Raw genomic sequence first — 20,826 nt, 5'->3', positions numbered from 1 at the left:
TTCAACACTTTACCTTATTGGCCAGATCTGTGCTCACCTTTGGAAGTGTCTTAGTGAATTCCAGTGAATGTTGAAACATAACTTCCCCCCACCAATTGTGATGAGTGTGAAAGGAATGGCCTGGACATTGAAGGGATGCTTTATATAGTGCTGGTGTGGGGTGGCGTCAACCTGGCGCATTATGTGACAGCCAGGGTGTGCAGCATCAAGTGAAGTAAACCTGGCCATGGTGATGGCATCACTGGCCTCCCGGGCAGCAATGTTGTCGAGTGCTGATGCCCTGTGTCCTGTGCAGCATCAGGTGATTGCGGAGAAGGTTGGTGTTGTTGGTGATGTTGGTGTGCCTGGTGATGTTGGTGTTGGGCTGACCGTGGAGGGATTCAGAGGACCAAGGTGAGATTTTTTCAAGGGCACCGATGTTGCTGGAATAGGTGGCAGCTGAAGTTGAGATGACAGACGCGATCTGTCAATGGTGAGAGAGCTTGCTCCAAGGAGGTGACAGTGGATAGAGAGTTTACTCCAAACACTTCCAAACTGCATACAGCTCAAACGTGTCTTCCAAGTCCTGAAGGCTCAAGCTTCTGACATTGGAAAATGTCCAGCTGTGAAATGGTAGCTTTAATCCCACTTTTGCAGCGGTCATCTATTCACAGCAATGGGGAGACACAGATAACCTGACGTGATCTCCGAACGATGTGAACCCCGTTAAAAAGGTGGAAAATAGAAACAGGCTGGCAAAATAGTAGTTAACAAGCATTTAACTATCTTAAATGCCTCCCTGCCGCTTGGTGTTGGGTCTGTTCACAGACCCGACACTTTGGAAACTTACATGGAGGCCGGTTCAGAGCGGGCTCCCAACCCGCTGTCAATCATTTCAATTTTGACAGCGGACCCGCCTCTGAACCCGCACTCTGAGCGCCGGTAAAATCGCGGCCATAGAATTTCACAGCACAGAAGGAGGCCATTCGGCCCATCGTGCCTGTGCCAGCTCTTTGAAAGAGCTCTTAAATTAGTCCCACTCCCCCTGCTCTTTCCCCATTGCCCTGCAAATTTTTTCCCTTCAAGTATTGATCCAATTCCCTTTTGAAAGTTACTATTGAATCTGCTTCCACCACCTTTACAGGCAATGCATTCCAGATCATAACAACTCGCTGCGTAAGAAAGATTTCTCCTCAAAAAAAGGATATCTTTACAACATTTTAGAATCATTTTAATGTTAGCCACTTTCTTTGATACCGTTAAACACCAGTGCCTGGAATTTCCACGGCGTTTCTCCTGATCTCCAGAAGATAGGCAGAAACCACAGAGAGATAGCATAAATGGCCGTTTGCGCTATGTTTTTGAGGTTCCCGTTGTAAGAAATCGTGAATTGGAAGAAATAACTTGCGACAAAAAAGTCTCTTCAGACTGGTGTTAGAATAACTGGACTGATGCTTAGAACTTGCTACAACAAAGACAAAAGCAAAATACTGCGGACGCTGGAAATCTGAAATAAAAACAGCAAATGCTGGAAATACTCAGCAGGTCAGGCAGCATCTGTGGAGAGAGAAACAGAGTTAACGTTTCAGGTCGCTGACCCGCTGAGTATTTCCAGCATTTTCTGTTTTTATTTTAGAACTTGCTGATGTTCTTGGTTCCCTGCGCATGCTCCAACATTCTGCACCGCGGCGGTGACCTTGTTTTCAGACTAGCTGTCTGCTGTTTGTGTGCTAGAAAAGTTGTTGACTGTTTATCTTTGATAATCGACCCTCGGCCCACCCCTAAAAAGAGAGTAGAAGAGATATCAAAAGAGCTTTTAGCACAGACGGTGGAGGGAAGGGAAGAGCTGTTCGTGCACGGCAGCCGTCTGTCCAATCGGGACCGATACCAGCTACTTGTCATGGTCGTGTGTCTACTATGCCGATCTTAATTGCGTGTTGTACTTAACTTAATCTGCCGCTCTTTAATAAAAAAGCCTTACAACTCCTAAGACCCTTTGGGTAATCTGTGTGTGACCTGTGATCCGAATCTTACAGTGGTGTCAGAAGTGGGATGACAGAGTTGGGAGATGTAAGGTTCCAGTTGTGGGGACCGGAGGGACTTGGTCGACCGCGCGTGATCGTCACTTAAGACTAAGTAGAAGACTCCCTGAAAGAAGGGAGAGGGAGAGAGTGGGGTAAAGGTAAAACCAGAGATACAATGGCGTTGGCACACCATCGAGAACAGCTGGTAGACAGCCTGACAGAAAAAATCGGCACATCCGCCACAGCGGACCTCCTAAAAATCTTAGAAGATGGTAACGGGGACTATGACTACATCCTTGATAAACTCTGAGGATGTTCCGAAAAACGAACTTAAAATAGAGAGGCCGAGACAGGTTAGCTTACGGAGCACACTTGTGTGCTGCCCAGTTAAATAAGGAGGCTAAAGAGTTAAAAAATTTAGTGAGCCAGATGTGGGAAGAAAGAAATGAGTGGTGAGAGAACCTTTCTGCCCTCTGCAACCAGTTGCGCTGGAAGCAAACGATTCAGGACAAAATGCAGTGTACACAAAAGAAACTAGATCAAATACTCGAACAGAATATTGAACTGCAGGCAGAATACAGTGGAGACCCCAGCCCTGTTACCAAGCAACAAACAGCAAGAGAGAGTGTATTGATAAAAAGCAGTCTGTTTTAAAGCAATGTAAACACCTGAAGGAGTTATTTGCCTGTCACAATTGCCAAATAACGGATTGACTTGTCCGTACTCCAGTCCCCTCAGAATTGGTGCACTTCTCATTTTGCATTTCATTTTCCAGGCCATCACATGGGCTCAGCTTAAAGGAAGACAATTATCTGTTGGTTTGCACGTTTTAGATGTTGATCTATGTTTTTGTGGTGCATTTTAACAACAAGTTTAGTGGCGGTGAGAGCTGGCTTTACACCAATGCTAAACTTGTGTGGTGTGAACCAAGTGTAAAGATCTGAACTGACTCTGAAGTGAAGCAGAGTGAGAATCCATGCTCCTGGGAGCCTCACTGTCAGGAATAACACCATCAAGTACATCGAATAGGTCCTCTATCTTGGTGGCAATGTCCACTAACATTACCACAGAAGTGAACCATCTGCCATATTCAGAATCCCATGGTCAAGTTAAATAATTAGCTCACAGATGAAGCTTTCAATATTGTTTGCTACCATATTACCAATTTTTTTAAAAAGAACTTGCTTTTATATAGTGTCTTACATGTCCTCCGGGCATCTTTATAACCAATTAGTTACTTTTGAATATTGTGACAATGGTTATGTCGCAAAATGTGGCAGCCGATTTGCACACGGCCCACGAACATCAATGAGATAAATGACCAGGTCCTCTGTTTTGGGTGTCGGTTAAGGGATAAATATTGGCCAGGACGCCGGGAGAACTTCTTCGAAATAGTGCCATGGGATCTTTTACGTCCACCTGAGAGACTAAGGTCCACCTTAGTTTAATGTCTCATCTAAACGACAGCACCTCTGACGGTGCAGCGCTCCCTCAGACTGCAGTGGAGTATTAGTCTAGATTATATGTTCAAATTTCTGGAGCGGGTAATGCTGGTCTATTACTTTCACTACCAGGCAAACAATTATTATGGTGTTTTTTTTTATTCGTTCATGGGATGTGGACGTCGCTGGCAAGACCAGCATTTATTGCCCATCCCTAATTACCCTTAAGAAAGTGGTGGTGAGCCGCCTTCTTGAACTGCTGCAGTCCGTGTGGTGAAGGTACTCCCACAGTGCTGTTAGGGAGGGAGTTCCAGGATTTTGACCCAGTGACGATGAAGGATCGGTGATATATTTCCAAAGTCAGGATGGTGTGGGATTTGGAGGGGAACTTGGAGGTGGTGGTGTTCCCATGCACCTGCTGCCCTTGTCCTTCTAGGTGGAAGAGGTCGCCGGTTTGGGAAGTATTGCTGAAGAAGCCTTGGCGAGTTGCTGCAGTGCATCTTGTAGATGGTACACACTGCAGCCACGGTACACCGGTGGTGGAGGGAGTGAGTGTTTAAGGTGGTGGATGGGGTGCCAATCAAGCGGGCTGCTTTGTCCTGGATGGTGTCGAGCTTCTTGAGTGTTGTTGGAGCAGCACTCATCCAGTCAATTGGAGAGTATTCCATCACACTCCTTACTTGTGCCTTGTACATGGTGGAAAGGCTTTGGGGAGTCAGGAGGTGAGACACTTGCCACAGAATCCCCAGCCTCTGACCTGCTCTTGTTGCCACAGTATTTATGTGGCTGGTCCAGTTAAGTTTCTGGTCAATGGTGACCCCCAGGCTGTTGATGGTGGGGGATTCGGCGATGGTAATGCCGTTGAATATCAAGGGGCAGTGGTTAGACTCTAGCTTGTTGGAGATAGTCATTGCCTGGTACTTGTGTGGCGCGAATGTTACCTGCCACTTATCAGCCCAAGCCTGAACGTCGTCCAGGTCTTGTTGCATGTGGGCATGGACAGCTTCATTATCTGAGGAGTTGCGAATGGCACTGAACATGGGATAACCCAGTTTCCTTTGTCAAACTAACTTGGAAATGTTTACAAAGATGCAAAGCGCTTTGAGATGTTTTTCTATGTTAAGGGCGCTATATAAATGCAAGATGCTGTTGTTTAGGAATTTGACCCCTAAATATGTGCTCCCATAATCTAGAATGGGGCAAATTGGAAATGATTTACTTCTTATTGTAAGCAGTAGATGATGAAAAGATTGAGAAGTAGGCTGGTTGTAACGTTATTTCGATAAAGTAAAGAGAGTCGAGTATTGTTTATTAAATCAAGTGACCAGAACTTGCAACATTTGTCTTACCACTACGGTAAAAAAATCACTTTGCTTCAACAAAAAAGGAAGTACTTGATCTTTTACACCATTAACAGGATGTGACTGCTGTTTCCTTGAGTATTTTGCATTTTCACACATCCTGCAGGTTACAAATTAATCTTAAAGGATAGTTGCTTCGATTTGGCAATGAAAATGGCTCAGCCTTTCAGCTGGTTGCAGGTTTTACTCGCCTTCATTCTTTCACTTGGTGAGTACAAATGTTGCTTTTTGTTTTTTAAAAAAAGAAATTGCTTTCAGTTGTTGAGAAACTGTAGGTTTATTAAGGAGTTGTGGGTTACCAGCTCTGCTGATTTCCCCGTCTAAACACCACTGCATAGGTTCAGACATTCTTGCTATGTGTCTAGAAAAGGACCTGAAAGTAAATCGGCAATTGACGAGAAGTTGCTCTGAATCCAGCAATTTCCTCAGAACTGACCCGGTGACTCGTTTTTTTTTGATCTAATTGGGTTTTCTTGTTCGGTCACGATCTGGTAACTTTTTGATTGCTTCAGTGTAGACAAATCCTACAAACTCGGTCAATTGTTGAGCGCTGTTCTGGCTTTATGCCCGAGCCAGTCCTTGGAAAATTTAAGGTTCATCGATAACCTGGCAAAGCTTCATTTAATTCAGAATTCGCAGAGCACCTCAGATAAACTTAAATTAAGAGCTTTGGGCTCTTGGTCGACAAATTTGAATTGGGCAAGAAAATAGAAGAAATTAAACAAGCTCGTTAAACTATAACGATAGTATTATGTCCGTGTGTAATTGAGACATGGACTGCAGGAGCTGGTTACAACAGGTGTTTACTGAGTGGAGACAAAACTGGAACTACTATGCAAAGTTACTACACAGGCTTATATACAGGGGTGGTCACTACTGGTACTGCAGTATACAGGGGCTGCAGAATATAGTTCCTTCTGCAAAGTACATACACTACAATTCCTCCCCTTTTAGCTAAACAGTACATAACATTCGATTAATAATTAAATAACATATTTACAATTACAGTTGCTAGATACATTAGCTGAAGTTAAGCAATTATAAGTTCAGTCTTTGAGGAGGCTTCCTGATTCTGTCTGGATAACGCCTCTTTGGGGTATCAGGTTCTTCTGGCAAAGTTGATTCGGGATCAACGTCGTTGTTTGGTTCGTCTGCTTCCAATATCACCGATTCTGAGGTAGATGCAATTGGTACTTTGGTTTCATCACCAGGTGTATCGAATCGTGGTGTGGAATTGACGTTTTCCAGTGACTCCAGAATCTGGTCAGCATGGCATCTTACAATGCTCCCTCCAACGTCCATGGTATACATTAGAGGTCCTTGCCGTGTGCAGATCGTTCCTGGCTGCCATTTCTCTGTGCGGTCGTCCCGGGCCAAAACTGGTTGACCTATCTTAAAATTCCTGGTCGGCCTTTCATTCATATTCTGAAACTGCCTGTTCTCCACATCTCTTCTGATGTTTGGCTTAACCAAATCCAAGCGGCATCGTAGTCTTCGATTGAAAAACATCATGGCTGGAGTTTGGTTGGTAACCGCATGTGTCGCATTCCGGTAGGCAAACAAGAAGTTATTCACCTTGTGTTGTAGGGGTATGTCTTCATTACACATTGCCTTGATAGCCTTCTTGAATGTTTGAACGAACCTCTCAGCCAATCCATTGGTGGCTGGATGATATGGGGCGGATGTGTAATGCTTAACACCATTGTTCTTTAAGAACCTCCGGAACTCCTCAGACACAAACTGTGGTCCATTGTCGGAGCAAATCTGTTCAGGCAGCCCATTTCTGGTGAATATGGTTCGTAAGACTGTGATAGTTTTTTCTGTGGTGGTTGAGGACATTTTTATTACCTCTGGCCACTTTGAATGTGCATCCACCGCAATTAAAAACATCGAGTCCATAAATGGACCAGCAAAATCAATGTGCACCCTTTGCCATGGAGATGAGGGCCACTCCCATGGATGTAGAGGGGCTTGTGGTGGGGCGTTTTGGACCTTCTGGCATCCTGTACAGCTCTTGGTTATCTCTTCGATTTCTCTATCGATTCCCGGCCACCACACAAACACTCTGGCTAAGTTCTTCATTTTTACCCCTCCCAGATGACCCTCATGAAGCTCATTGAGCACTCTATCCTTCAATTTGGTTGGAATTACTACTCGGGATCCACACATCAAGGTTCCTCTGCACACTGACAGCTGTTCTCTTCTCGGCGAGAATGCTGGCAACAGTGGTTCGCCGTGTGCTGGCCATCCCTTCACCATTAAATCATAGACCCTGGAGAGTGTCAGGTCATTTTGTGTTTCCTTTTCTATGTTTGCATTCGTCACAGGTAGACATTCCACTATGGTTGAGTGGAATATCTCCACAGGATCCACTGCAGGTGCTTCTTCCACTGTCGGCAACGGTAGGCGCGACAATCCATCAGCATGCCCATGCTGTTTAGTTCCTTTGTACTCGATGTCATATTGGTGTGCCCCTAGGAAAAGGGACCACCTCTGTAGCCGTTGTGCTGTCATTATCGGGACGCCCTTCTGAGGGTTGAAAATGGAGACAAGAGGTTGATGATCAGTTAGTAGAGTAAATTTCTGACCGTGCAGGTAGTGATTGAACTTCTTCACCCCCCACACCAGGCTGAGGCCCTCTCTGTCAATCTGGGCGTAGTTACGCTCGGCTGAAGTTAACGAGCGTGACGCAAAAGCTATCGGCCACTCTGAACCATCAAGGAGTTTGTGACAGTACCGCTCCAATGCCGTAGGGAGACGCATCACACGCCAGTCTTATCGGTAGTGATGGGTTGTAGTGAGCCAATACTTCTCTTGAAGAGATTAGGTCTTTACTCTTCTGAAAGGCCCGCTTACATTCATCGCTCCATTTCCAAGCCACTCCAGTTTGTAGTAGGGCGTTCAGTGGGTGCAGAATTGTGGACAAATTCAGCAAAAACTTATGTTAGTAATTCACTGATCCTAGGAATGACCTCAGTTGCGACACATTTTCAGGCGCTGGAGCCTTAACTACCACTTCAATTTTGTCAGGTGACTTATGTAACCCCTCTTCGTCAATCACGTGGCCACAATACGATATCTGTTTCTTAAAAAACTCGCACTTGGGGCAATTGGCTCGTAGCCCGTGTTCTCTTAGTCTAGTGAGCACCTGCTCTAGGTTGGCAAGGTGTTCACTGTCATTTTCACCTGTCACTAGGATGTCGTCCAAGTAACACTGGGTCCCCGGAATCCCTTGCAAGACTTGTTCCATCGCTCTTTGCCATATAGCCGGAGCTGATGCTACTCCGAATACCAGTCGATTATACTGGTAAAGACCTTTGTGAGTGTTTATCGTGAGATACGTCCTAGAGGATTCTTCAACTTCCATCTGCAAATATGCTTGTGCTAGGTCAATTTTTGTAAAACGCTTCCCTCCAGATAGTGAGGCGAAAATATCTTCTATCCTCGGAAGAGGATACTGTACTGTGTGAAGGACTGGGTTCACTGTCACCTTGAAGTCCCCACAGATGCGAACCTTCCTTGGCTCCTCAGGCTTATTGTTTAACATTTTTTTCATGACAGGAATGATGGGTGTCGCTCACTCGCTCCAGTCTACCTTAGATAACACGCCTGCATTCTCCAGATTCTCCAGCTCTGCCTCGACAGCTGGGTGAATTGAATACGGTACCGGTCTTGCTTTGAAAAACTTGCGGATTGCATTCTCTTCTATTTTTATCGAGGCGGTTACACCTTTAAGAGTTCCCAGTTCTTGATGAAATACCTCTTTAGCGTTAGCTAAGATTTTTGACAATCTTCCAGGTGTGATGTCGTCATCCTTTTTACCAGCCACAGTCAGTGCCTGAATGGAGTGCCAGTCTAAACTTATCTTTCTGATCCATTCACGTCCCAATAACAGTGGTCCACCATCTTGCAGTATGTACAGATACAATTTCTGTATTTCTTTGCCGTTGTATTCGACAGGCACCCTTATTTTCCCTCTGGGGTATACTTTCTGCCCCGTATACGTCTTCAAGACAATGGATGCCTCTTTCAAGGGTATGTGTGAGAATAGCCGCTCGTAGTCTCATCGATTCATGACGGTCAGGGCTGATCCTGTATCCAATTCCATTTTGACTTGGGACCCTGCTATCGTGAGGGTGACCCAAATGGTTTGGTGATCCTCTTTCGCGATTACGTTGTGAAGTTTGAGACAGCTTAGTCTCTTGTTCCCGGATTCACTATCGCTCTTCTGGTCTTTGGAACTACTGTCCGTCATCTTTTGTACTTTCCTGTACTGTTCCTTAGTAGCCTTTTTGTTGTCGTTAGTCTTCCTTCCAGACCTGCAAACTCGTGCAATGTGTCCCATCTTTCCGCATTGCCTGCATATTTTGTCTTTGGACCAGCAGTCCTTCTGGTCATGGGTTGTTCTGCCGCAGCAATAACATTTTTCAAATCCCCGTGTCATTTCAGGGTGCCGTATTCCTGTGGCTTTTGCTGTATTTCCACAGCTCCCCTTGCTGCTGCTTCGTACGATACTGCCAAGCTGAAAGCCTTATCCAGCGTCAGCTCTTTCTCTGAGAGTAACCTCTTCTGGGTTCCTTCACTCAAGAGTTCACAGACAAATTTGTCCCGTAGAGTGTCTGTCAGTCCTGCTCCGAACTGGCAGTGCTTTGATAGCTTGCGTAGTTCCGTAAGGTAATCAGCATTGCTCTCATCTTTATGCTGATTTCTCCTGTGGAATTTAAATCTTTCTGCTATCAGCAGCGATGTAGGATTTAGGTGTTCCTGTAGGATATCAACAATTTCGTTAAAACTATTCGCCATCGGTTTGGCTGGAGCGATCAGGTTCCGCAATAGGCCGTACATTCTTGCGCCCATTAAGTTTAATAGTACCGATGCCTTTTTCTCATCGGCTACTTCGTTTGCCTTGCAATATACTTCGACTCTTTCCACATACGTGGTCCAGTCTTCTATTGCATTATCGAAGGCAGTGATATTGCCAGTCTTCGGCATCTTGGAAATCTAAGATGGCACCTCCCGCGCTTTGCCTTCTTCCCCGATTTAACAAAATGGCACCTCCTGCGCTTTGCCTTCTTCCCCGCTGGATTAAAATGGCGCCTCCCGGGCTTTCTGTCTTCTCCGCTGCTGCTAGCGCTGTTGCTGGTGTTTTTATGCCTTGATGGTGACGCCCTATGGTCTTCACGCACTTCCCCCCCGCGCTGCTGCTAACGCCGCTCTCCGCGGTCCCCGTGGCAAACTGCAGCTCCTCGCGGCTTTCTGCGCTTCTAATTTCTTTTATTTTCCCGTTGTCAGAGCAAACCCTACGGGACACTTTCCTCCTTCTTCTCGGGTCTGTACGCTGCCTGGCTTCGTAGCACCGGCCGCGCCCTGTGTGCTCCACCCTCTCTCTCTCTCTCCTCTTCCCGTCAACGCTGCTCGGCCCCTTTGAAAAGCCACCCGATCGAGCTCTAGCCCGCCGCAGCCCAGGAAGGATCAGTGTACTACCTGCCACCAGCCCGATTAGCTGGAACACCATAGACAGGATAACCAAGCCCCGCTCTCGACAGCCTCTCCTGCAATCTTCAAATCCGATGAATCAGAGGCGGTTGCCCACGGTCGACGCTCGTTTCTTCTGTTTTTGTTGTTGTTTTTTTTTCGTTCCTTCTTCCTTCTGGCCTCGACCTCTGACAACTTCGCTTCAGGGATGGATCCCCATGAGGTGGTGCAGACTGTAGGTAAGTTCGGATCTGCTCGTCGCCAGTATTATGTCCGTGTGTAATTGAGACACGGACTGCAGGAATTGGTTACAACAGGTGTTTACTGAGTGGAGACAAAACTGGAACTACTATGCAAAGTTACTACGCAGGCTTATATACAGGGGTGGTCACTACTGGTACTGCAGTATACAGGGGCTGCAGAATATAGCTCCTTCTGCAAAGTACATACACTACAGATAGCCTTTTTTTCCTGCCTTTCTTTTCTCAGTTCTGAAGAAGGGTTTTGACCTGAAACGTTGACTCTATTTCTCTCTCCATGGATGTAGCCTGGCCTGCTGAGTTTTTCCAGCGTCTTCTGTTATTATTTCGTTAAATTATAAGTTGACTTTGACAACATGTAAATAAGCTTGACGAGAAGTTGCTCGAGAAGTAAATAAGTTTGATGGATTTCAGTTATTTTAAGTTGGCCATTTGTGAATTCTTGAATAAGAAGTAAGCGTAATTGATTTCTTGTGAAAAGCTCTATTGTACTGGCCCTCAGTTTCCTAGTTTTTTTTCTCTTCCAAACTTCACCTTCGGTAGAAGCCGCACGGTCCCCTTGCTAAGGAAGGTGCCAGCTTCCATTCCAATAGCACCTGAAGGAAGCAGCTCTATAGCACCAGCCCCAGATCCATGTACATTGCTGGCTGATTTCCACAACAGTGTGAGAGACTAGTCGGTGGGTATTCGGCATTGCCTGTGGGCAAAATACATCTGACGGGCTGATCGCACAGCACTCCCGCACCCTGGTGCTCCAGCAGATGCCAAAAAAACTGCATCGCTCGAAGCATGGGGCCCTTCCCTTTAATTGAGGGACGAGCTCCTGCAACGCGACAGCGCCACACGTAGCCACATGTGGCACTGTTGAGCACGTCGCCCGGATCAGGACATTCCCCACCTTTTGCGCGTCAAGAGGCAAGCGGAGCATTTGATTTAGTGCCCCACTTCCCTCTTGGAGCAACAAATGGGAATTTCTCAAATGTTTGAAAAGGTTAGCGCCTGGCACTAACTTTTCAAACATTTTTGACTTAGCGCCCTAAATGGTCCTCATGGGGAATTTCTCCCTCTAATCCCTTACATAAGCACTTACATCTCAGAAAACAAGCAATGCATTCTTTTTACCACATTTCAAAGTCATCCTGTTTATATCTTGGAAAGTCTGGAAAGCCTGTTGCTTTAAAATACAAAGAAGTTCACATGTTAACCCTTAACTCCCCAACATATCCAACATACATCTCTCCAGGATGTCAAACAAAGCATCTCCTAAATCTTTGAATGTGGAGTAGCCCGGTTACTGATTCTTGCTGATGAAAGTTTCACTTGTGTCATAGAATCATAGAAAGGTTACAGCACAGAAGAAGGCCATTTGGCTTGTTGAACCCGTGCTGGCTCTCTGCAACAGCACTTCAGCTAGTCCCCCTCCCCCGTCCTTTCCCCGTAGCCCTGCAAATTTTTTCCCTTCAGGTACTTATCCAACTCCCTTTTGAAAGCTGTGATTGAATCTGCCTCCACCACCCTTTCAGGCAGTGCATTCCAGATCCTAACCACTCACTGAGTAGAAAGGTTTCCCCTCATGTTCTTCTGCCAATCACCTTAAATTTGTGTCCTCTGGTTCTCGGCCCTTCTGCCAATGGGAACAGTTTCTCTCTATCTACTCTGTCTAGACCCCTCATGATTTTGAACATCTCTATCAAATCTCCTCTCAATCTTCTCTGCTCTAAGGCGAATAACCCCAGCTTCTCCAGTCTATCCATGTAACTGAAGTCCCTCATCCCTGGAATTATTCTCATAAATCTTTTCTGCACCCTCTCTAAGGCCTTCACATCCCTCCTAAAGTGCGGTGCCCAGAATTGGACACAATACTCTAGTTGAGGCCGAACCAGTGTTTTATACAGGTTCATCATAACTTCCTTGCTTTTGTACTCTATGCCTCTATTTATGAAGCCCAGGATCCCATAAGCTTTTTTACCTGCTTTCTCAACCTGCCCTGCCACCTTCAACGATTTGTGCACATATACCCCCAGGTCTCTCTGTTCATGCACCCCCTTTAGGATTGTACCTTTTAGTTTATATGTCCTCTCTTCATTCTTTCTATCAAAATGTATCACTTTGCACTTTTTTATGTTAAATTTCATCTGCCACGTGTCCGCCCATTCCACCAGCCTGTCTATGTCCTCTTGAAGTCTATCACTATCCTCCTCCCTGTTCACTATACTTACAAGTTTTGTGTCATCTGCAAATTTTTAAATTGTGCCCTGTACACCCACATCCAAGTCATTAATATATATCAAGAAAAGCAGTGGTCCTAGAACCGACCCCTGGGGAACACCACTGTATACCTTCCTCCAGTCCGAAAAACAACCGTGCACCACTACTCTCTGTTTCCTGTCACTTAGTCAATTTCGTTTCCATGCAGCCACTGTCCCTTTTATTCCATAGGCTTCAACTTTGCTGACAAACCTATTATGTGGCACTTTGTCGAACGCCTTTTAAAAATCCATGTACACTACATCAACCGCATTACCCTCATCAACCCACTCTGTTACCTCATCAAAAAACTTGATCAAGTTGGTTAAACACGATTTGCCTTTAACAAATCCATGCTGGTTTTCTTTAATTAATCCACACTAGTCCAAGTGACTGTTAATTTTGTCCCTGATTATTGTTTCTAAAACTTCCCCATTACCGACGTTAAACTGACTGGCCTGTAGTTGCTGGGTTTATCCTTACACCCTTTTTTGAACAAAGGTGTAAAATTTCAATTCTCCAGTCCTCTGGCACCACCTCCATTTCTAAGGAAGATTGGAAGACTATGGCCAATACCTCCAATGATTTGTTCCTTCACTTCCCTCCGCATCCTAGTATTCATCCCATCCGGTCCTGGTGACTTATCCTCTTGAATGTCTTTAGTTTTACCATCAATTTGCTGACTCCAACTTATTGGGTTGAGGTTTCGGATCTCTCATATTGGTGGAGCCTTGAGAATAAATGCCGTGAGGCTCCGTACCAGGAATAGAGCCTCACAAGATGTACCCTTCTCTCTTCTCTCAAGAAGGCCAATGGAATGTTGGCTTTTATTGCTCGGGGGATAGAATATAAAAACAGGGAGGTATTGCTGCAGTTATACAAGGTATTAGTGAGACCGCACCTGGAATACTGCATACAGTTTTGGTGTCCATACTTAAGAAAAGACATACTTGCTCTCGAGGCAGTACAAAGAAGGTTCACTCGGTTAATCCCGGGGATGAGGGGGTGGACATATGAGGAGCGGTTGAGTAGATTGGGACTCTACGCATTGGAGTTCAGAAGAATGAGAGGCGATCTTATTGAAACATATAAGATTGTGAAGGGGCTTGATCGGGTGGATGCGGTGAGGATGTTCCCAATGATGGGTGAAACTAGAACTAGGGGGCATAATCTTAGAATAAGGGGCTGCTCTTTCAAAACTGAGATGAGGAGAAACTTCTTCACTCAGAGGGTAGTAGGTCTGTGGAATTTGCTGCCCCAGAAAGCTGTGGAAGCTACATCATTAAATAAATTTAAAACAGGAATAGACAGTTTCCTAGAAGTAAAGGGAATTAGGGGTTACAGGGAGCGGGCAGGAAATTGGACATGAGTCTAGGTTCGGATCGGTCATGGCCCTGTGGGTGGCGGAGCGGGCCCAGGGGCCGTGTAGCCTGGTCCTGCTCCTACTTCTTGTGTTCTAATTCTGTGTTAGATTTCAGGAGATGGTTCTATTCACAGGGATTAGTGGAGACCTCGGGAACACGCTGCCAGCTAGGAGTCCTTCAAGAGTAAATTGGGCCTGTTCCTGGCTGGGGTGGAGATCACCTTTTACAGAAGGTAAGTACTGCAGGAAATACAGGGACAGAGTGATCTCCTGGACGAGTTTCGATCGCCTAGATGGGTCGGAGAGGAATTTCCCAGATTTTTTCTCCCAAATTGGCCATTGGGTTTTTTATCTGGTTTTACGCCTCTCCCGGGAGATCACATGGGTTCGGGTGGGATGGAGAGTTGAAGTAGATTTGAGGTTAGGATCAGATCAGCCATGATCTTATTGAATGGCGGAGCAGGCTCGAGGGGCCGATTGGCCTACTCCTGCTCCTATTTCTTATGTTCTTATGTTCTTTGGTTACCATTAAGAAGGGTGAGCTGCTTCGATAATTTTCCTTGTCCCTTATCAGTCCTCTCCTGAGAGTGGGGAATTGCAATACAGTTCTATGGCCGGCATGAGCCCAGACGGTGAATGTCTCTGGGCTATTTGACTGTGGAGACCATCACGACTGAAGATGTACTTGTCTGGTATCCACATGCGTGCTTCAAGCAGGGTTCACTGCGCAGCAGTCAGGAGTAAGGAACCTGGCAGCCTTCTAAGGCAAAGCAAAACTGAAACCGATGCAACGCCACCAGAATCACTCCATCTGAGGCTGACTACCTCATCACAGATATGAGACCTGTCCCCTAACTGTGGCGGCTTCCATTCTTTTTCTAATAACGTCAGCCTCAATGTGAGGTCCATGGGAGAAACAGGCATTGCAAAAAGTCTATGTGGAGATTTGCTTTTTGTTAGTGACAATGTTTGTAAGAGTGTTGTTCAGAGCTATTTTTACTTGTTTAAAGCTTTCAAATCACAATGTGGGTTTGTTGCACATCATCAGGACAAGCGAGGGGAACATTGTGAGGCGTGATGCAGTCCATGACTGTTCTAGTCCCAGAGCTCAACAATACATATTGTGATATATGAACTAATTTAATACCATTTCAGCCCAATCATCAGTTCAGTGCCAGCCGTGGCTCAGTGGGTAGCACACTCGCCTCCGAGTCAGAAGTTTGTGGGTTCCAAGTCACACTACAGGGATTTGAGCACATAAAGCTAGGCTGACACTCCAATGCGGTGCTGGGGGAGTGCTGCACTGTTGGAGGTGCCGTCTTTTGGATGAGATGTTAACCCGAGGCCCCGTCTGCTCTCTCAGGTGGACGTAAAAGATCCCATGGCACTATTTTGAAGAAGAGCAGGGGAGTTAACCCTGGTGTCCTGGTCACTATTTATCCCTCAATCAACATAACAAAAACAGATTATCTGGTCATTATCACATTGCGGTTTCTGGGAGCTTGCTGTGAGCATATTGGCTGCCGCGTTTCCCACATTACAACAGTGACTACACTTCAAAAGTACTTCATTGGCTGTAAAGCGCTTTGGGACATCCGGTGGTCATGAAAGGCGCTACATAAATGCAAGTCTTTCTTTCAGTGAAATTGCCTGTTGATACTGAAAAATTTCAAATGTACGTACTTGGATTCATCGCTATTCTTTGTGTTCCACTGGATTATAATCGCAGTTCTATTGTTTTGTTTATACATATTGGTTGTAATTAACAGCCATTTTACGGACCCTTAGCCAACTGTTGCATTGTGACTTCGGAGAGATAATAAGACTTGCATTTTATATGACACCTGATCACAAGAACATGCCTGAATGTTTCACACTCTGTAGGTGTCCCACACTCGTGTAATGGGGTTAATTGACAGTTCATTTACCTTTTGGTTGTGTTGGCTGAAGGAGGATTGCTAACCTGGAACTCCATGCTCCTCTTTGACTAGTGCAGTGGAATCTTTAGCATCCACCTGTATCACCGGACAGACAGCTGGGACCTTACTTTAACCTCTTCTCTCAGGGCAGCATCTCCAGCAACAGGGCACACATTCAAGCTGCAATTTACAATGGAAAAACCCTACCAGTCTGGTCTGACCAATGTGCAACTCCAGTCTCACATGATGTGGTTGACTCTCAATGAAGTGAACTAGCAGGCCACTCTGTTGTAAAAACAATCAGCGTGGCCATGCCAGTGTTGTTCAACATCTCGAGGACTAATTCAGAAGAAAACTCTGATGGCATTCAAGAATGCTCGGACCCTATTGCAGAAATTGGCCTAAATCGCACCTTAACCCAACTGATCAGAGTAGATAAATACTGTATGCTAAATGATTTTTATGAATTATTACAAAACCCAGATGGTCTGCTTCGATAAGAATTCTATTTGTCTTAATAGCATATCTTAATATTGCACGACCTAGCAGTAATGCGATGACTTATTTGGCAGATTTGATTCAAAGCCAACAATAACAAGTTCACAATTACTATTAAACGATTGTTAAATCACAATTATGATGTCTACATTTTTGTAGATTGCTGTTTCAGATTACATGCTTGAATTCCCATGGTAAATTGAAATAGTTTTTTTTAATGGCTGAAAAGTGGGAAATAACACAATTAAACTAATTTTAATGACAAAATCAATTAGGAAAAAATGGCATGAGTTTGTTTAAAACGTTATAGCACATTGCAAAAAATATATCAGAAATGCATTCTTCATAATGAATATAAATCATGTAATATACTAAGTAAACACAAGTGGGTAGAGTTTCAGAATTGCGCCCATTTTGAAAAGTGTTTTTTACCCCCGAGTTTCCGCTCAAACTCATTTGCATATCGTCGATCACAAAATCTGCCATGAACCAGCGCAAGCGGGCAGCGTTTTAAAACGTAATTTAATTTTAAAAATTTGCTTTAAAAAATAATCCTTGATATATTTAAGGTTGGCAGCCTGGTGCAGTTTGATTAATACAACTGAAAATGGGTTTAACACAAAAAAATACGCATTGTAATCACCGTGTCTCGTCCACTACCTGTGAGTAACCCGATTTTAAATGACTGAAAATGACTTTTAAAAACTATTTTCTAGTTATATTGGGGGTACAGTAATCTGTTCCTTAATAAATTATAATAAAAATTCACTCAAAATCTTTTAAAACATACCTATGCTTGCGCCCAAAAGATCCAGCTTAATTTTTGGAACCTCCTCAAAGTCCTGCAAACGAGCGCAATTAGCAGAAACTCGCCATGGTGATTAATTCATCCTGGGGGGGGGGGCATGGCCAGTTTTATGGGTGGGGCCGACTTTTCGCGCAATGTTTTTAAAACTGCCGCAAAAGATTGCGGAAACTCGAAGTGCGCTGAATGCAATTTGCGCGTAAAATTCCGCGATCTTTGGCGGCGTTTACGCCGACATCGGGGGAACTGCGCCGGAAAAAAACAGTGGAATCGGGCGAAAACCGCAGGCCTGTAGTTTAGGTCACGTGCTCAAAGCTTATGCCAACAATGTCATGGCACAGCAATCAGTGTGAAAACAAACCTGAGAAGAGAACTATGGAAGTTATGGATGAAAAAGAGTCACAGAAAATAAAAGTCAATGCACAGCAAGTCTGTCCTTTGAATAAGCAGCATAAATGTATTTAAAGCAGTACTCATAACAAACTTAGAGAGTGCCTACTTGTGCAGATATTGGCCCGTAATTTCCAATAGGAGGCTTCCTCTGTGCAGATGCCTCCTATCGTGAAAAAATCTACGCCCTTACCTGAGGGCTCCCGAGGTGCAGCCATTTCCAATGCTGGGCCTATCCACAGTCGAAATGCGCAGTGCCCAGGTATCCCAGGGGCGCAGGCGGTTCGCAAGCGTCCCTGGGATCTTGTGGGCCAGGCCAGCCAATAGGAGAAGGGAATCCCCCTTCATACTTTTGACAGATAGACCTGTCAAAAGTATTAATGGAGATCACCCCAAAAACACATCAAAACATTAAATACATTTTAAAAAAACCATCATGTTTTTAAAATGAGTTAAAATTACATTAAATTAAATATTTTAAACAAAAATTAAATTTTTTGAAAAAACTAATTAAAGTTTTTTACGGGGCTAAAAATAAACTTACCTTTTTTTAAAGTAATTTTCAATTATAAATGAGTGAAAAAAATATATTTTTTAATTTTTTAAAACTCTTATGCTGGTAAAAGCAGGCCTTACGTCTGCTTTTACCAGGCGTAAGATTTCTAAGGGTTTTCAGCAGGCGGAGGTTCTCTCCCCCCGCAGAGGCCTTTCTCCAGGGCAGGCGTCCGATATATCAAGAGGATTCTTGACAGATCGGAAATGCCGGTTTTCAGCGCGTGCGCTTAGCATGCCTGAAACAGGCATTTCCGATGTCCCTATGGGTGTGTGCACAACTCGTACCCACCCGTAGGCATCAGAAAATACGGGCCATTATGTTGGCACTTTATATGTAACAGTCACTCATTTCTTTCTTCTGTATGTGTACGTTATGATTCTGAAGGGGAGAGTTCCACTTCAGTACTCCTAGCATGTGCCAAAAACACATGTTAGGAAATTCAGCACTGCCAAGTCAGGATTTTCCATTCATTAACGTTAATAGGCAGAAAATCAGGGTGGAGGAAGTACAATTTTCTATGCTCCCAGCATGTTCTGAGATCGTAAATCTCCCCTTTAGGTGTTTTCTTAAAAATAAAAGAAGCTAAAAGATTTGATCTGCTATACGTTCAGATGAAAAAGCCCCTTCAGCCCATTTAAAAAAAATTGTTCCTGTGATATGGGCGTTGCTGGCGAGGCCAGTGTTTATTGCCCATCCCTGACTTCCCTTGAGAAGGTGGTGATGAGCTGCCTTCTTGAACCGCTGCAGTCCGTGTGGTGATTATAGTGTATGCAGCTTTAAGGGAGAACTACTTTTACAGCTCCTGTATACTGTAGTACCAGCAGTGACCACACCTGTATATAAGCCTTGAGCATGCCTCTGTACCCCCAGTCTTGAGACTACCCTACTCCAGTAAATACCTGTTGATTGTTAAGTTACAGCATCCGTGTGGTTATTGAAAAACATCATACTCTCAGAATCACGGATCTAACAGTGGCGACGAGTGTCGATTCGAATCTACCTACAATTCTGCATTTCCCTTCAAGGATTCGCTCCGGGAGGGCGGTGGAAGAAAGTCGAGGCCAGAAACACGGGCGTCGACCACGAGCAACCGCCCAGTCGTCCGGCAGAGAGTGAACATCGCAGGGGAGGCTGTGGAGAGCCGGGCTTGGTTCCCCAGCCACGACGATCAGCAACAGACTGACGACAGGTACCAGGTACAGCGCAGACCCTTCCAGGACAGCGGTGGCTGGAGCCGACCGACGGCAGAGAAAAAGCCGAGCAGCGTCGACGGGGTAAGATAGAGGGTGAAGCACACAGGGCGCAGCCGGGGGTTGAAAACCGAGCGGCATCGAGGACAAACAAAACGGAGAGAGAGAGGGTAAAGCAGCAGCCGGGTTCAGGACCGAGCGGCGGAAACGGGAACGGCGCACAGAAAAAAAAAACGCGCAGAGCGCAGCCAGGGCTCAAGGGCTGAACAGTGTCCACGGGGAGAAGGAGGGAGAGTGCGGGAGACGCCATTGAGCCGCAGAGAAGGAAGAGCGTGGGAGACGCCATTTTTAGAAGCCGCAGCGGAAAAGAAGGGCGAGCGCGGGAAGAAAGGAAAGCGCAGGAGACGCCATTTTGTGCCAGCGGAGAAGAAGGGAAAGCGCGGGAGACGCCATTTTTGACAGTTAAATCACACCCAGGGATGCCGAAGAGTGGCAGTATCTCTACGTTCGACAATGAAGTCGAAGATTGGGCGACATATGTGGAACGTATTGAGGTGTACTGCAGGGCGAATGAAGTGCCAGATGCTAGGAAAGCACTGGTTTTGTTAAATTCCATGGGTGCAAAAGCTTATGGGTTACTGCGAAACCTAATAACCCCAGAGAAGCCTGTGAATAAGAATTTCAAAAGCATAGTAGAAATCCTACAGGACCACTTAAACCCCACACCGCTGCTGATAGCAGAACGATTTAAGTTCCATAAAAGGAACCAACACAAAGACGAAAGCAATGCTGCGTACTTAACGGAACTGCGCAAGCTATCGAAACACTGCCAGTTTGGAGTGGGACTAGCAGATACGCTAAGGGACAAGTTTGTGTGTGGGCTTCAAAGTGAAGGAACCCAGAAACGGCTTCTATCAGAAAAGGATCTTACGCTGGACAAGACTTTCAGTATGGCAGTATCACATGAAGCAGCCACAAGGGGCGCTGCAGAGATACAACGGAGACCGCAAGAATATGGCACCAATGAAATGTCCTATGGAACAGGGAAGTGTTATCGCTGCAGCAGGACAACACACGACCAGAAGGATTGTTGGTTCAAGGACCAAGTGTGCAGACAGTGTGGAAAAGCAAGACACATAGCAAGAGTCTGCAGGTCTGGGAAGAAAACCAACAGCAAGAAATCTCCACAGGAGAAGTACAAAAAGATACACAAGGTGATGGACAGTAGTTCAGATGAACAGAAAAGTGACACAGACTCCGAAAGCAAGGAGCTGGGTTGTCTGAAACTACATAAGGTAACCAAAATGGAGGATCACC

The 20,826-nt window shown here is 45.3% G+C and overlaps 2 protein-coding genes across 2 annotated transcripts in view; one reads left to right on the top strand and one right to left on the bottom strand.

The window, feature by feature from the left end:
* The window catches only part of c29h10orf71 (chromosome 29 C10orf71 homolog), a 180,358-nt gene extending 162,916 nt beyond the window's left edge, over nucleotides 1-17,442 (bottom strand). Inside the window, exon 1 of the mRNA XM_085970375.1 lies at nucleotides 17,359-17,442. The gene's annotated coding sequence lies outside the window, so the exon portion shown is untranslated. The remainder of the gene's footprint in view (nucleotides 1-17,358) is intronic.
* Nucleotides 4,872-20,826, top strand: part of LOC147098547 (transmembrane protein 273-like) — a 93,498-nt gene continuing 77,543 nt past the window's right edge. The window contains exon 1 of the mRNA XM_085970381.1: nucleotides 4,872-5,014. Coding sequence (XP_085826507.1) covers nucleotides 4,954-5,014 — 61 coding nt within the window. The 5' untranslated portion in view covers nucleotides 4,872-4,953. The remainder of the gene's footprint in view (nucleotides 5,015-20,826) is intronic.

Source organism: Somniosus microcephalus, chromosome 29, assembly GCF_052327205.1.
Source record: "Somniosus microcephalus isolate GS21.2 chromosome 29, FLI_Smic_1.0, whole genome shotgun sequence".
Classification (NCBI taxonomy): Eukaryota; Metazoa; Chordata; class Chondrichthyes; order Squaliformes; family Somniosidae; genus Somniosus; species Somniosus microcephalus.
Note: the sequence above shows the minus strand (reverse complement) of the source record. Positions and strands in the feature narration are given on the sequence as shown.